The sequence below is a fragment of the Hyposmocoma kahamanoa genome, unplaced genomic scaffold, assembly GCF_003589595.1.
Source record: "Hyposmocoma kahamanoa isolate Upper Pololo Valley unplaced genomic scaffold, ASM358959v1 202, whole genome shotgun sequence".
Lineage (NCBI taxonomy): Eukaryota > Metazoa > Arthropoda > Insecta > Lepidoptera > Cosmopterigidae > Hyposmocoma > Hyposmocoma kahamanoa.
In genome coordinates, this window is record NW_020653726.1 from 15,360,133 (window position 1) to 15,378,222 (window position 18,090).

Genomic DNA, 18,090 nt, shown 5'->3' on the forward strand with positions numbered 1-18,090 from the left:
TCAATTAAATACGTCAAATTAGTTCTAGAAATGCGCAACATTCTTCATTTTATACTACATAACAAAGTTGTCTTATTTAGAGTAAATTACTCGCAGATGCAATGCGTCAATAACTACCTAGCTACGTGTAATATAAATTACTAAACTACTATGGAGTTTACAGTTCATAGCGTCATTCACAAATTGCAAAATTATGAAATATTTCTTAAATTTCGCGACGTATCTTGTCATACAAAAACAATACTATCGCTAAACTTCTACGCACTACAACTGATTATTACATTTAAGGACAATAAATAAGAGCAAACAAACCTGAAATTATGTAATATGTAGAAACGAAATCTACAGTTTACTAATTACACAGGGTTATTTGTAAAATACTAACGACCTCGCAGGACTATATTAATTACTAAAATCATAAACAACAACTGTTGTTCCATGACTTTTTAGAAAACATACTTAATAAAACCAAAAATAAACTGTTGAGTATTCATTGTTTCGTTGGTAATACGGTAGTCAGTCAAAACGTGCAAGCGCCCTCTGTGGAACCCTACCCCCGCTCCTGCATTTTGCATCGTATTGGTATTTACGCTAGCGCTTTCTTTTGTTACCGCACAGAGTTATCACCCTTCAAATACTTTTATTTATGTACTAATGTAAAATCTGATGAATTATTGAAAGTAATGGCACAAAGTATTTTACAATTAACCCTGCACATTTTTTCGGCAACCGGAAAATAAACTTCTAAATAAGCGAAAGATAAAAGAAAAAACACTTCCATGTGCTGTTGGCTGCAAGATATTAAAGACCGTGTTTTTATATGAACACCGAAAAGTAGACTATTCGTCTTTTGCATTAGGACGTTGTCAGCTCTTGTTGCCGGACATAAGCAAAGAGAGCAGTGCTGCTTTTTCCTTCTCCTTCTTTCGTACTACGTCTAATGCGCGGTTCTTCCACGTGCTCTTGCGCAGCTTTATCGGACGACTGCCCACGTAGCGGCCTGTAGAACAATAATAATATACAGTATATTCATTCATAAGAACAGGGAGATAATTATTATCTTGTACAGTCCCCGTAGTATGCCGCCTCGATGAAGTTATTATATCCACATTTATCTCTCAAATTCGAGTGATAAACCGGCATTTTAACACAATAGTTAACATAGCGGGAACCGTGACGTCACATTTTTATGTCATCGCGAGCGCCGCGACCTATGACTGCAAACATGACTGCAAGGTCACAGCTGATTTTAAAACATTTTGGCAATTCTTCACAGTAATTTTATCAATGTGAAAATTGAGCGCGACAAACAAGATGAAAAGAAATAATAAAAACAAACAAATTGATGTATGTATACAAGTTATTATTGGAAAAAAGTGAGGAGAGCATTTTAATACAGTTCAATACACGAGAGTAATTAGAAATACGTAAATAATAACTGATATAATGTAAAAGATGTAAAAACAGAAACTACAAAAACGACATTTTTTGTTTCATCGTTTTCGCGGCGATGATTAAACGACAAAGATAGAAAGATATACGCAATTTCAAATCGTTGTTCTTGTTCGTCAAAATGTATAACAATAGTTCATTACCAAATAAGCAAACTTAGCTTTATCAATTGAAATAAATATTGTCACGGGGAGGTTTATCACACAAAATTATACTGCCACTGATGAGTTAAAGGAGAACGAAATGTCGTGAGACCACAATGGTAAAATTTTTTGAAGGCTTTAAGTTAGTTTTCAAGTGCGTTAATACAGTGCCGCCATCCAAGTACGTAGGGCAACAGGCAACGAAGTTGTCATACAACGTGACGACTATGACCTGTGCCCCCTACAGGATATTAGCTGTAAGGTACAAAAACTAGCCTGCAGGTTTGCACAATACTGCAAGTATGTACTATAGATAGAGACGTAAATCTCACGTTGTTTAAAGCAATTCACAAACGTAAAATAAGGAATATTTTACTAACACTGTATTTATTTAATTAACTGCAACATGAATAACACAAACAAATTGGAAACCAGGCAGGTTGAAAATTGCAGGAAATTGTTTTATTATTGAAATACATTATTATTATTTACCGTCCATTTCTTTCATGGCCTTGATGAAGTCCCCAGGGTCCTTGAAGCTGACGAAACCAAAACCCTTACTCTTATTGGTTCGCTTGTCTCGAATCACCTTCGCGCGCTGGAACGAGCTGAACTTGCCGAAAGTTCGCGTCTGCAAGTTTAAAAAATACTTAATGCTAATGACGCAGAATCGCCGCTATAGTTGCAAATTCAGTGTCCTATTTTGTAATACATGGGCGCGGCAAATACGGTACGCACTATACTCTGTCTTTTTAGAATTAGAAAATTCGTAAACAAGGAAGCAGTCAGTGATCATAAACTTTTTCTTCAATCAACAAATTAGAGTAAAGGCAAATACACATCGTGACAATTGATGACAAATTACACTTCCAAATGGCACGATAACATGTTATTATTTTATAACGTTCTTTGAATTTTTTACAGTGCAAGTTTTTAAAATTGATTGATTAAGTATATCAAGATAAAAAGTTTTAATTTAATCGGTACTGAAAACTACGAGTAAAAGAAAAGTGATAAGTTTTGCGTATAAAATTACGGAATGCGCCTGATAAAAGACCTAAAATTTCCTTCCATCTAATGCTAACAAACGAAGTATAGACATGTGCGCTGACCGGCGTAAAATCAGCGTGGCCAAAATTTGTTTTATTTTAATGAAGTAACAGGTTCTTTTTTAATTATTTACTATGTTATCTAATTACAGATTTAAATTAAAATTAATTAATGGTTTTTTTTTTACAAACATTATTTAACTTTGTAACAGAACATACCTTCCACAAAATAAAATAAAAATGAATTAGCGGAAATTCGATGAATATAAATATAACAGTAATGAATTATTAGTGAAGGAAGCAGGTAATTTTTTAAATAACGTCTAAATGTAAATAATCACATTCGAAGAATTTCAATAGCAAATGACTTCGTTGAATTCGTCTCAGTTCAGACACTTGAGCTGAAGGAAACACTTAACAATTAACGTATGAATTATCGGTTTTGCTGAATGTATTTTTGTTAGGGTTGCTAAATTTTGGTAACTAATGAAATTAAATTATTTAATAAAATATATAATAATACTAGTAAATTAAATGCATACTATCATTATTTATGCGAAAGTGTGTTTATGTATATATTACAGATAAACAATATGATAAAGTGAAATTAGCTTTACTCAAAAGTGTGTAATTTAGATTCAAAAAGAAAAAAAAAAAAGGCAAACATAATTCTATTTAGTTTTTACACAATGCCTATTATTATTTATTAATATTTAGTGAAAGAACAACACATACGAAAGATTCTACTTGTTTCTGATGAAGATTTATCCCACCAGAACAAATACTACTTATTTTATTATTACTCTCTTTATTAATAATGATCGATTTAGATATTTTATATATACGTATTGGGTTAATTTTCTATATTAATTATTATTCTAGGAAAGCGTTCCACTGCTGAGTCTAGGGTACTCAATGAAACGTTACGGAGTTTTGCCAGCCCTAGAAATTCTCCTAGAAATTTGACAAAACACAACACATATAATTTATTGATTTGGGACCGTGTGACCGGGGTGTTTTCAAGGGTTTTTTGGAACATTCTAGAACATTCGGTGAGGAGACGAAGCGGGGAAGGAAGGTGTGATGCTAAGGGTACTGAAATCATGAGTTAGTGGGGCCCAAGACGTGATCGACAGCACCTGAAAAATTGGAAGGCTGGGTCTCAAATCGCGGTTGATATTTCATTTAATTTTAATAACAAAGAGAAGCTTGTGTGAAAATCTAAGTTTTAGTGTCGTTCGCGCTAATAGATAAAATCTAGTATAATAATTGTAGTTTAATTTAGGGTTTAAGTCGTCAGACATTTAGGAGACGTCGCGTGTGAAATTTAAGAAATTGTTATTTTCGGGTGATTTAGCGAGAGATCGGGAGTGCGCGTCTAATACTTTGTTAGGGCATTCGTACTGAATTTGTTTATAAATAATCTAGTATTTAGGAAACGCCGCGAGTTAGTCTATATAGTGCTTACATTTGTAACAATAGGTAGACCATTGCTTTAGTGTGCGGGTTATATAGTGTTAAGACTCTAATTCGAATCTAGAAGTGATTTAGGTCTTCAGCCGTGTATAAAATACTTTGTTAGGACATTAATGTTCGTAAAGCGCGTGCGATAGGGGTAAGACTGTAATCCGAATCTAGAATAGATTTAGGCCTTCAGCCGTGTATATAATATTTTGTTAGGACGTTAATAATATAGTTGTGCAATAATACAGTACTCAGGAAGCGTCGCATATTAATTTATATAATAATTACGTTTGATAGTTAGAGTCAGTGTCCGCGAGCGCGTGTGTGAGACAGTGTTAATAAGACTTTAATTCAAATCTAGAGCTGATATGGGTCTTCAGTTCCTGGTCTATGTTCCTGGCAGATTTCCTTGTAGGTGCAGCCTTCTAGATGTCTTGTAATAGGTGAGAGGTCACCTCTCAGGTATGTGATTTGCATTTACTATGATAGGATACCTACTTATTTTGGGTATCTATCGTTGAGATTTGTTTACGTTTTTTTTTAACAGTTTTACGTGTGTTGTGTATTTTTTTTTGATACATTCTAATTATAATATTGCGAAACCTTATTCGACTGATATTCTTTTATTAGTTGGATGAACAGTTACCGAAAAATAACTTAAATTATCTAGCAAACACTAAACCTTGATTTTGTTTAACAACGAGATAAAATTGTACCTTATAACATTTTTATAGAGTATTTATATTGTTTTGAAATTATCAAATTATTTTATATATCTAACTTTGACCTTTTTTGTCACATTTTAATTATAATAATGGCAATTTGCTACGTTGAATTTATTATTTATTACTTCAGCTAAACTATAAAATATAGATTTCATTTAATTTAGTTTTATTCAATCACATTAAGCAATGTTGTTTTACTTAATTATAAGAAAAGGTAAACTGTGACAACTTGGTACAATATACTTGACCAATGTTATTGTACGGAAGGATAACAGTAGCGGTTTATTATATCCTTTTTCTTTGGGTATTATCGGTATTGGTTTAAGGTAACTAAGGTGAGGTAAAATTATTTATTAAAGATATATTAATACATAATATTGTGTATTTAATTTCATGTCCTTTCTGCTGAATTAGTGGACATCTGCAGAATGGAATTAGAAAACCAATGAAGTTTGATTGATTTGTTATCTTAGGCTGATATTTGGCATATTTATTACAAATTATAAAACTTTGTCTTGTCAAATTAAAAGCCTTTGTGGAAGATGGTACTGGATATGGACTTCGAGTGTATAAGTTGTTACTGAGATAATTAGCCGCGTGGTCGGATTGGTTGGTATTTAACTTAGGCTTCTGTAAGTTAATACTAGATTAACTTTCAGTGCTTGGTGAACACTAACCCAACTTAGATAAGTCTACTACCAAGGCTTATCGGATAGCGAAATTATATTTCAAATGCTGAATTATCACCTATGTGATTATGATATATATATAATTAATTGATAATTAAAATTAATTGATTTCTTCTCTACTTGCTGTACTCAAGGTGTGTAATAGGGATTCTTATTAGTAAAGACTAGGCAGGGTTATGAGGTGGGCCTATTCTTCTTCCTTACCTTTATCCTCTGTCTTCTTGTTTCTTTACTTATATAAACCATATGTAAAACTAGTTTACATTAATGGATATTATTTCTCTTCTTGCATCAATTAGTTACTCTCAATCCTGTCCCCGGATATCTCCGGATTTCTATGTATTTATACTTGGGTTTAAATGACATCGCAATGTTTTGTGAGCGGAGCTATGACACTATTAACAGTTTCATATCTACTAATTACAATAAGGTATAACAATACTTTTATTGTTCTACAACGTTCCTGATTGATTGTTCCTGTTAAGATACCCATTCTCGTGAAAGACCGAGATGTGGTACACTAAATAATGCTTCTGATTGCCGCTGCATCACCAATTTACTGGTTTGCATAGACTTACTAGTATTGCAGACTATATTGTGCTCGCCTGTGTTGACACAATATGAGTAGCAACATGCTCTCCCTGTCTGTTGGACCTTGTGGACTATATTGTATTCGTTGAGACGATACATACAATGTAACAGTCTACAGTTCCAGAGCCGGCTCCAAGCCATGGCTACATCGTCGTGCTGGTCTGTTCTGTGTGAACCAGTGACTGGTATATGTATTCATCAATTGAAGACGTCGAGTTGTATCATTTCATATACATTGAAATGCTATTTGCACTACATTTTATGCAGAACATACTGTTGATGGTCTTCATGCTACGTCACAGACATGGCAGGACATTTATACTTAAGGTATTCCGTATAACGAATATCTATTGTTTAAACAATCATCATTTAATAGCGTAGGTGTATATATTCCTATACCTTCTACGCCCCGGAGTATGTAACCGGCGTGTCATACACGATACGTGAGCGGAGGTGGTCTGTAGTGAAATAACATCTACACAAGCAGACTGTTGTGGGGGCTTCGTATACCTCAAATATATTTTTTTACATGAGGTGGGCATCCTTTCCTTATTCCTTAATCCCTTTCCAATATATTTACATGTCTTTTGAAAAAAAATCTATACAGCATATCACTATATTTTTATGATTATCTCACGTACCTCTTAAAGAATCGCGGGTTACCCACTTACTTATTTATTTAAAACACAACGTAATGTTAACAATAAGGTCCTAATCAAACTAGACGATCATATAAAAAAAATTTAATATGGCCATTTAATAGATCCATAGTATCTTGTATACTTTGATGCTTGGGTTTATATATTTTAGATTATTGTATGTATATTACTTATATACATATATACACATATAAGTTTTATATATGTGTTACTGTTATAATAAAATCCTGGTCATTGGTATTGGTCTTCGTTCGTTTGTAGTGTTGTCGGTGTGGATGATGATGATGTCGTGGAAGGCGACGATGGTTATGTATGTTTGTTTAGGAGTGGGGGGGTATTCGTTACAACTTGATTATTATTCGTAATAGTGCCAACATACCTACTCAAATACAAGTTAAAGCGTTAATAACTTCTTTATTCAAAACCCGACCACAAAAGTTTGTGGAATCACATCTACTTGCCAAGGTTTATTGTAATCGGTTACCAGAAAATACGCTAAACCCAATTCATGGTCCAGTTTGCCACCCTTAGAGGTGGAATTTTTCCTTAAAATTTAAATGGGACCAATACAGCTAGCAGATATACCCTCTTTCCAACAAAAATGAATCATCAAAAGCGAGTTATCGCGTAACATACATACAAAAAAATACAGTCGAATTGAGAACTGCCTCCTTTATTTTAAAGTCGGTTAAAAACGTTAAAAATTAATAAAAATGTCATTTAATCAATCAAATCATTTTAGTGCTTTTCTATAAACACTAACAAAAATCTATGCCAAGCCGGTTACGCGCTAATTATACCGGCGTCGACGACCATTTTATGGTCGGCGCATATGTCTAGTACGTACAAGTCCGCGGGTCAGAAAACAATCTTATGCTATACAAATCATGGTTATGATCGGCGCATATAACCAGAAATAGAGACGAAATTGACACGAAATTCTTTCATTTCAAATCGACCCGTTTAACTTGAGCTTTGCTATAATGGACTAAAGTTGAAAAATTACATAATTTAATACTTCATTACCGATGAAATAAGATTTTGTAGTTAGATGTTTTGCTGTTTCTCCCACACCACTGAATGGAACAGCCCCCCATAGTTAGAGATATTATCTTTATTACAATAAATACAGAATATTTTTGGAACGTACGGAGACATACACACAGGTCAGTACTATAGAAGCTTTCTAATTTGTGATTTCAGCGCAAACGAGAGTTGATATTTAAAAGTGATATCAGTACCTTTTAACTGATGAGTTGCCAGGGATGGATGGCCCTTATTTTGTCTCTATTTCTGGTTATATACTCGATGGTTATTATTAATGCCGTCGAATGAGGCTCATGTAGACTTACCAGTAGTTCATCCGTGACGTCATTGCCGAGATCTCCGCAGAACATACGGAAATCATCGTCCGGCCAGTCCAGGAGCGTCACGTCCTCCCACACTTGACCACCTGCTGTTCTTACCACCTATAAATATTAAAAATGTTTCATTGTTATGCAAGCTGTCTCAAAGGGGTGATAGTTATATTTTCAATTAGGTGTTTGCTGCAGTGAATATGTTTTAGTTGTTTCAGCAGTAGAGCTTTGTGAACCAATTTGTCCAGGGAAATCTTGCTTGCTACCTTACCTACTTCTGTCGCCAAGCAGTAATGTGAGCGTTACTGCGTTCCGGTTTTGAAGGGTAAGAGTGCTGCTGGTAAAATTACGGACACATGGGATTTCAACTTATGTCTCAGGTGACGGGCGCAGTGGCAGTGCCCTTCAGATCTCTGCGATTTAAAGCTCTGAGTGGCATTACGACTGTTATGAACGGGCGTGTCTCTTACCACCCACATGACACACGACTTGTTCGTCGCATCACTCTGTACCATAAAAAAATTGATTATTTTTTCTGAAAAATATTTTGTACCACTAACCAATACTACAATCCTTAAAGACAATATTAATTGAAACGTGTTTAATTTTGATGCTTTTGTCTCCATCTTATGATTCAATGGAACAAGTTGAACAGCGGTGGTTACAGCACCAACCTTTCGGTTCTTCTTCTCCTTCTTGCCCTTGGGCGCGACGATGTCGGCTACAGTGATGGGGGTAGGTGCCGGCGGCGGGGTCGGCAAGCGCGGAGGCTCCAGCTTCGGTGGCGGCGGGGGCTCGCGCTTCTACAAACACCATTAACAACCTTTTCATCAAACTTGCTCGTAAATAGTATGATTGCATGGTGGCTAACTTGACTACTTGTATAATTCCCAAAATAAAATCCTAAAAAATGAATAAAACTTTTTTAGCCCCTGTATTGTCCTCATGCCACTTTATAATATACCAGCACTAGTTTCCACACCTCTCAGAATGAGGGAGTGGTTGTGTTTTACCGTTCTCTTCTCTCAATATCAATAATTGACTCTGTTTTGGAGGACGCAAATTGTTTGACAATGATCATAGATAAAACCACAATCCTAATAGGTATTAATCGTCCCCCTTCTAGGTATAATATATCTAATTTTCTTTCTTCTTTAGATCAACTTCTGAAACGTTTCACAACATATAGTAATATTGTACTTGTAGGAGACATAAATATTGACATTTACACGAGCTCAAGTGATCTGCGTGCCTCCGACTATCTGACTATGGTTGCCTTCCATGGGATGCTCCCTGCTCACTCTCTCCCCACTCGTAATAATTACTCTTGTATAGACCACGTTATTTTAAAAACAAAATGCCCATCCTACTGTTTTATAGCGCATACATCAATCACCGATCATGATTCTGTTTTATTCTTCCTTAAAGCTACACCTTCCATAGCAAATTTTCAAAAAACAAAAACCATTAAATTACTTGACTATGTAAATTTAGAACTTGACCTTTTAAACTTTGATTTTAAACAATTATATAATATGACAGAAGTAAACCTAGCTACTCCCTATTTTCTTAACTCCTTAAACCGTGCCATAACGGCAAATACCCTTATCAAAGTTGTCTCAAATCGTAAAACACTTAAGAAGCCATGGATGACTCTGGGATTTCTAAGGAGCCTCAGAAATCGTGACCAGCTTCACCTGAAAGTCAAAAAAATCACCAAAAGATAATGTCCTCAAGACCACCTATGCGAGATATAGAAATTATTGCTCGATAATCTTATATAAAGCTAAATCTGAATATGACAGGGAGCAGTTACGTAATGCTCAAAATAACAATAAAAAACTTTGGAAAGTTATTAAGAACATCTCTTTCGCTTCCAAAGAGAGAAAACCTGCGCTTGAACTCGTATCTGCTAGTCCTGTTAATTCAATAGACAATATTAATTTATATTTCGCTAACATTGGACGTAGTTTGGCTGAAGGTATCCCCGCGGGTCCCATTGAGCATTCCTCTGATTCGTGTTTTATTTCTAGTGCAAACACATTTGTCCTGTTACCTACTGATGAGGTCGAGGTGGAGGGAATTGTGGCGAATCTTCGTAGTGACTGTGCTGTGGGCTATGACGGCATTTCTGGCTCCTTTTTAAAAAAATTCATACATATTTTAGTTTCCCCAATAACGTTCCTATGTAATCTTTAGTACCGGTGTCTTCCCCGAGGCCTTCAAGCTCGCTATAATTCATCCGGTGTTCAAGAGTGGCGACAGAGGTCAAATAAACAACTACAGACCTATTTCAATTCTGCCCACCCTGTCTAAAATTCTAGAGAGACTTTTAAATAGTAGACTGATGAATTACCTGGAAAAAAAATAAATTGTTGTCTACGTCTCAGTATGGTTTCCGGCCTGGTATTTCTACAAATAATGCTGTATCAGACCTAACTAACGAAGTCGTTGCTAAACTTGATAACAAGCAGAAGGTGATGGCTGTTTTCCTCGACCTCGCCAAAGCATTCGATACAATATCAGTACCACTACTCATCACTAAACTGGAAAGATTGGGTATTCGAGGACTTCAGCTTGACCTTTTTGTAAGTTATCTTGTTGATAGACGACAGTATGTTAGGATTGGAGATTTAAACAGTAAGGAACTTCCGATCACGTATGGTGTGCCCCAAGGCAGTATTCTCGGCCCTACCTTATTTTTAGCGTATATTAACGACCTATGTAACATGCAATTAAGAAACGGTTCTATTTTTACATATGCCGACGACACTGCCTTGATATTCTTTGGCGAATCCTGGGAGTCCGTGTTTTACTATGCGCAATTGGGCTTTAATTCAGTTTCTGCATGGCTTTCTCAGAATCTTCTCACCCTTAACGTGGATAAAACAAAGGGTCTCCCTTTCTCTCTTTCAAGTCGTGGTCTTCCATCCGCCACCTCTTTCACTGTCACGGCTCATTCGTGTCCTTCCTTTTCTAAAAATTCCTGCTCTTGTCCACCCTTACTACGCACTCACTACATCAAATACTTGGGAGTCCAGCTAGATAGCACACTTTCTTTTAGCTATCATATTGAGAGTCTTTCCCTATGGTTACGTAAATTAATTTATGTTTTTAAAAACCTCAGTCTCGTTGCTGACGTGAAAGTATTGAGACTTGTGTATTTGGCTCTCTGTCAATCTATCACGACATATTGCATAACAGTTTGGGGTGGATCTTCCAAGCAGCAACTTCTTCGGCTGAAACGAGCGCAACGTGCGATACTCAAGGTGGGGTGGAACCTTCCTTTCAGATATCCAACATCTGACCATTACAAAACCTGTGAGGTTCTTTCAGTACGTCAGCTGTTTATCCTTCACACGGCTTTAACCAAACACACTCAAATCTCCTTCGACTCTGACAAAATAAACACTGTTCGGCGTAAATGCACTGTCTGCCCTTCGACTACAGTTTCCACTAGTTGTGCACAGCGTCATTTCTGTTTTTTGGGAGGCTATTTACATAATAAGATAAACAGCATTCTAATGTCTACCCCTTATGCAGAGCGAAATGTAAAAAAAATATTACTGACTCACAAATTATCACACACAATAATTATGACTCGACTGAAAAACTATTAACTATACTAAAATAATTTATATTACACATATATACACCCCAACGCGCACACACACACACACCCACACGTACACGCACACACACGTACACGCACACAAACACACGCACACAAACACACACGCACAGAGATTTTTCTATTTTTTCTATTTGTTTTATATTCTAATTAGCAATCAATTTTATTTTACTCTTTAATTTTCATTATTTTTATTAAATTTTATTAGTGTTACTTTTCTGATAAACTTGTCAAAAGGGTGTGAGCCTGGTGATCTGTAACACAGGTCCCCAACCTAGTACAGACTGCAGCTCTCACTAAGGTGCTTCTTATTTAACATGAAATGTAAATAATCTGCATTTTGTAAACCTTTTTGAGAGAAATAAAGCATTTTGTATTTGTATTTGTATAATAATTAATATTATGCATACCCTCTTTCGGCTTTCTTTCTCTTTTCTCTCCAAATCCTCCTTTGGCTGTTTATACAGTTTAGGGGCAGCTGAGAGCACCACAGGTTGTGGTTTTGGAGGTGGTGGGATCAACTGGGGCCCTTGCACTCCTGGACGGAGGAATGTGATTGGATTTTGTGAGAAGCTCTCGGAAGATGGTGGGGGCCGTAGGCGCTGCACCTGTAAGATCATCATTTATGGTTAATTATTTGGATAGTCTTAACTATCTGTACAACAAGTTAATTTTTATTTTAAAAAAATATACTAAAATCTCATACAATGATAAAAATCCTGTATATTTCATATTTTTGTTATTATACACACAGTTGATGATAAACTAAAAAATAGATAACTGAGTACCTATATAAGAGACAGTGGCGTGCACCTCATAGAGGCAAATGGGCACTACCTACCCTAGCAAAAAGCAACACTCATAATACGGAATGCTGCTCTAATATTCTTTGATTAATAATTAATTAATTTACATTTGTACAAATTAACACTGGTGCGGTTTGCGTTTATATTGTGCATCACAACATTATTACAAGTTAGTAGTGGCAATGCTAATGCATAAAATAGGCAACACAGCTTTCTGCCAGATGCAGAGCACACTCTCATGGTACGATCGTGTAAAATATCATCCGAGAACTCCGCATTAATAGGTTTTATGCACTATATTTACATGTGACGCACACAAATATATGACAAGAAATAATTTTTCATACAAAATCAAATCCGGACTTGGGAAAGACACAATAAAAAAATCCAATATGTGCCGACTAGGCAGATGCTTAAAGATGAGTAGAAACAAAATAATAATAAAATAATATATATATAATAAATAATAAGTTCTTCATGTAAGTTGCAGTCTTTCTACGCAGTACACGATGGCCTGCTGTAATGCCTCTGCACATCATACAATTCGTGAGGTGGTATCATACGATGAAACGTGATAGTAATTTTGTTTCGCAATTACTATGTACCTAATTTTGGCACATCCCATTTAACCATCTTTTTTTGTAAGTTTGAACTTTATTCACCATAATTTTGTTCTTTTGTTGTGACCCAGTGTGATCTTATTTGTAAAGTACTGCCTCTGTGGCCGAACGGTTACCATGCTGGTCTGCCATGCAGAGACAGAATCATTTGAAGCTGCTATTATCTGTCATCACATTATTATCGTGACATTTTATTTATCAGTGGAGAACTATCGCTCTAGCTGTTCCCATTGTCATAACTATATGTCATCATAACATCAAAAAAGTTGTGCACAATTATCTGTCCTCACAATGGAATGGCAACACGCTCTAACACAGTGCTAACAATTAAGTCACACGGCCATCATACTAATATGTTTATAACAACAAGATTCCATGGGAACTTACAGATGCGGGCACCATCATACTAGGCGGCGGCGGCGGTGGCGGCACTGTAGGGTACATCATCCTCGAGCCCATCATACCATGGTCAAATGGGCCGCCAAGCAACGGCGGTGGAGGTGGTGGAGGTGGGATGGCCTGTTCAAGTTGCTGTTGCACAGCGCCGAACGTCGCTGATCCGATCACCGGTCGAGAAGAACCAGAACAAGCGGCCGCGGCGGCTGCGGACGCCTCAGCGCCCGATATCTCGGCTTCGAACCTGAATATATTAGACAAATTTAGACAGCTATTTCGATTTTACGTAGTAAGTACGAATGTACTGATGCAACACCATTCGTGGTACGATGAAAACACCTAAAGAGCTGCAACTTGTTCACAGTTCTAGAAAAGGCTATTTAGGTAGGTAATGCAAAAGCAACTAAGTTGGCAATTTGAAGTACCAACAACGCATATTACATACATATGTATTATAGACGTTATTGACGTGTTCCTGACTTACCTAGACATTTCATCTTGCATCTGCTGGTATTTACTAGGATCTTCCATGGTGATGGTGAAGTACCGCGGAGTATAACCTTAAAGCAGTCCAAAAGATTACGTACTAACGAGAAAAAACGAGGGAAAAGTTTGCGCCGTCAATCAAGCATTGCTTTTCTCGATACGTACACAGTGAGACATTTCAGGATTTTGCTGCATTAGAAAGAATTTGAAAGAAATTAATATCAGGCAAATGTCATACAAATTCGTACAATACAATACACGGTGTACGACAAAAACCATGTACCACAAACTACTATATAGTACGATAAATTAATGTCAATTTTATTAGCCGTCAACGAAAAGGCAAAGATTTTAAAACCATACAGCCAAGTCTTTTCTGTATACAAGAAACATAATTATACATGAATGTATGTATATTAGATATAAATATTACTAAATTATGATCATTGCTAAAGGGTACCTCACAGGCACTCGTTGCCAATATATTAACAAGTCAAATGGCACGTTGGACAACATACTTGCGGAGTGGTTTTAACGAAGCGCCACATGCGTTATCAGACGGCCTACATGCTCGAAGTCAATTTATATTAAAAAAATGTGCAAATGTGAAATAAATCTGTCGAGAAAAGTTTCACCAATCATGTTGTTTTACCATGTTACACTGATTAAATCCACAAGCAATCGTAACCTTTTGTCGTTACTGATAAATGATGAAGATTTCAGACACAAAATATATAATATGTCCTCTTAAAATTGTTCATATCAATTTCACAAAATCGAAGTCACAGCTGCATGCAGCTGATCACGACTGTACAATCCATCTGTTAACAGCCTTAAACGGCCAATTCTTTACATGGCGGTACGCAGCGCAGGTAGGAGACTGCTCACATGCTATCCTGCATATGGCCCACGTACGGATTCTCGCAGGACGCATTGCACGGTTGCAGGATGGCATGCACGCTGCGACTACATTCATAGTCCTGCATTACGCGGTGGACGGCTAGGTGTACTGAAATCTAAGATAATGAATGGGCCCCTAAAAGCGGGCATTATGAATATAGTCGCAGTGTAGCAAGTAGCAAGCAGGATACCCTCTGCGTCTTGCGAGACTCCAGTAAACTCCACTCACCGCTACAGCAGTCCGCCTCCAGTCATGCGTTATTGACTGCCGTTTTGAGCGCAGGAGAGTGAATGTTGTTGATTCCAGACGCAACTATAGACAAACGCCGTAACATAGCCGTAATCATAGGTCTGACACGACAGGGCGCGACTTGCGAGAGTATCTCGCGCTTTATGTCGCTCTCGCGCTTTATGTCGCTCTCGCGCAAGTCGCACCCTATTGTGCTAGTCCTACTGAAAAATCTTGAGACCCACTATCGTTTTTGTGACGGCCATAAATCTTTCCTCAGCAGAAATACTGTCATGCATCATTGGTGCTTTGCTTTGCTATTTTAAGGGTCGTATTCAAGAACTCTACTCAATGCTCAAGTCAGAATCTGAGTATGATTTCAAACACTGGAAATACGACCCTAATGGAAGGCACTTGAGTATGATTTCGAGTGCTTTAAACCATACTCAAATCCTGTCTTGAGCATTAAGTAGAGTTCTAGAATACGACCCTTTAATCACACTTTACTAGACCCTTAACCACACTTTATTAACAAAAATTTTAAAGTTTCCTCAAATAGTTTGGTTATCATCAGGGTTAATTTCGTTTATAATTTCTCTTACGAACAGCTAACAAATTCTTCTCTCAGATTTTTTTTTTCCAATAACAAGAAAAAGCAAAGTGAAACAGCAATTCTTATTATTGACATCCCGCGTCTTTTGCATATTGATGTGCAAGTTAACCGATACGCGCAAGAAATTCATTAGAACCGATGCTGGGCCATACGCAGGATAGTGTGTGAGTGTTACATTCAGAGGATCTTACTATGTTCATCTGTCCGTTGGTCATTAGTCAAGATACGGGTACGCGGCCCCGGATTCCTTGAGTTACCAGTACCACAATTCCTTTACCTCCTTGGCACTCGTATCCTTGACCTCTAATCCAATCCTCATTTCCCTATTTCCCTTCCTAGAGTATCCTACGTGAGCGGAAACTTCCCGCATTGTTGTGCGCAAGTCATCAGGGAGGCATTGTGGAAGGCCAAGGTGGTAACTTGAGAACTTATGACTATCACCAGACACTGCATCCGAACTCTCTTCTGCACGTAACGGTTCAGCGTTCCATCGGAAATAAGAGAACTAGGACGAGAGAGTGCACCTGCGTTTTGCGCGTACGTTTGTGCACTATAATATCTCCTGCGCAACTAACTACTTCCGAATTAAGGACTCCAATATAGACGTAAAGTCCAGTGGCGATGGGTTGAGGAAGAGAGGTCCGGTTTGATGCTAGCCGGGCGTTGTCTGATGTCTGCACACTGGAGGCTCTAGGGGTGTAGTATGCATCGTGATCGTTTTACTTATGCTTTCTTGCAGAATCTCCAGACGAGCGGCAGATTTAGCCTTAAAATCAGTGTCAAGAAAACGGAAGTAATGTCCTTGAATATTCATGGTCGGGAAACACTGACTGTCAAACTTGGCGATGATGTACTGAAGCAGGTCGACAAGTTTCGCTACTTGGGGAGCACGATAACATCCACGTGTGATCTTGATGCTGAAATCAACAGCAGAATAGCGGCCGCCGCGGCAGCGTTTGGTAAGCGGATAACGTAGTTTTACGCTCGCATGACTTGAAGCTGGCTACAAAAGTCTCCATTTACATGGCTGTTGTACTTCTTAACATCTTATATTCTGCTGAAACGTGGACCGTGTATCGTCGCCATATCCGCACAGTAAACCGATTTCACCTGAAATGCCTTCGTAAAATATTAAACATCAGCTATACCTTATGCGGCGACAACTTCGTTGGGGAGGCCATATATCAAGGACGGCAGAGGGGCGAATGGCAAAGCGCATCTTTTATTCGGAACTCAAGAGGGGCAAGCGAAAGCATGGCTGGCAACTCCTTAGATATAAAGATGTGCTTAAGCGCCACATGAAAAATTGCGATATTGGCCCAACAGAGTGCGAGAAACGGCAGCCGATCGCCCGCAATGGAGATCTTTTGTGGCAAACGAAACGTCACAATTTGATTCTCGTCGACGAATTGAGTTGGACGTCAGACGTGACCAGCTGAAAGCCCGACTACCTGTGGCGATCAGCTACTGTTACATTGACGGTGTGCTTACGTGCCCCCTGTGCGCACGGATCTTTGCAAATAAGATTGGGTACGTGAGCCAAGTGAGAGCGCACGAACTCCACCAACAGCGGACTTGAAGCAGTTGCCGTGGTACGAAAACGGTCAGGAGAATTCATTCAGTGTGTGAGTAGTCTTCTCCCAGCGCGGCGGATTTGCATGAGTGAATGCAATATTCGGAAATCGGGCACTTCAAAAACTCATTAGCCTGTATTGCAGTGCGCCTAGCCGTCTGCCGCATAATGCGGGATTATGAATGTAGTCGCAGCGTGCAGGCCATCCTGCAATTGTGCAATGCTTCCTGCGAGACTGCATACGTGGGCCATATGCAGGATAGTGTGTGAACAGTCTTCTAGCTGCGCAGCGGACTGCCATACAGAACTACAAGCAATTCGATTCGAATGTGTTCCAGTAGTCAAATCCCTTTTCGGTAGTTACAGAATACGTAGTATCTTCTTCGTAGTCTGTGGTTATAGACTCAAGGTTACTTTTTTGTTCCAAGATTAGTTTAATTTAGTTTTGTACACTGCTCGAGGCATGATGGCTCTTCCTTAAATAAAATCAAAAGTGGCTTCGACATGGGGAATAGCGTTACATTTCTATCGCCGTGACTGTCGTTCCGGTTCCAAAAACATCACAGTGATAAATCATCGTGATTTTGTCACGACTGTTACTTCCGTGACCTTGTCACGCCTATAACTTACATCACGATATACGGTTTTAGCCAGCGGCTTCTTTCTAATACTTAGCCGTTTTTTATAGAATGATTTAAGTTTTTAC

The 18,090-nt window shown here is 37.8% G+C and overlaps 1 protein-coding gene across 1 annotated transcript; it reads right to left on the bottom strand.

Moving 5' to 3' along the window:
• Nucleotides 1-445: 445 nt before the first annotated feature.
• Nucleotides 446-14,254, bottom strand: LOC113226859 (RNA-binding protein 42). Its single transcript, XM_026459640.1, has 7 exons — nt 14,068-14,254; nt 13,575-13,827; nt 12,172-12,369; nt 8,805-8,933; nt 8,125-8,241; nt 2,088-2,226; nt 446-1,000 (listed from the first exon to the last, which is right to left on the bottom strand). The coding sequence occupies exons 1-7, from the start codon at nt 14,112-14,114 to the stop codon at nt 867-869; spliced, it is 1,017 nt and encodes a 338-aa protein (XP_026315425.1). The 5' UTR covers nt 14,115-14,254; the 3' UTR covers nt 446-866.
• Nucleotides 14,255-18,090: the final 3,836 nt, after the last annotated feature.

Excerpts from the sequence above, each read along its gene's own strand:
- LOC113226859 (XM_026459640.1), bottom strand. The coding sequence starts at position 14,114 with ATGGAAGATCCTAGTAAATACCAGCAGATGCAAGATGAAATGTCTAG. Across the intron at positions 2,227-8,124 it reads ACGTCACGGATGAACTACTG|ACGCGAACTTTCGGCAAGTT; the intron begins GTAAGTCTACAT and ends TTAAACTTGCAG. Across the intron at positions 1,001-2,087 it reads GGCCATGAAAGAAATGGACG|GCCGCTACGTGGGCAGTCGT; the intron begins GTAAATAATAAT and ends ATTGTTCTACAG.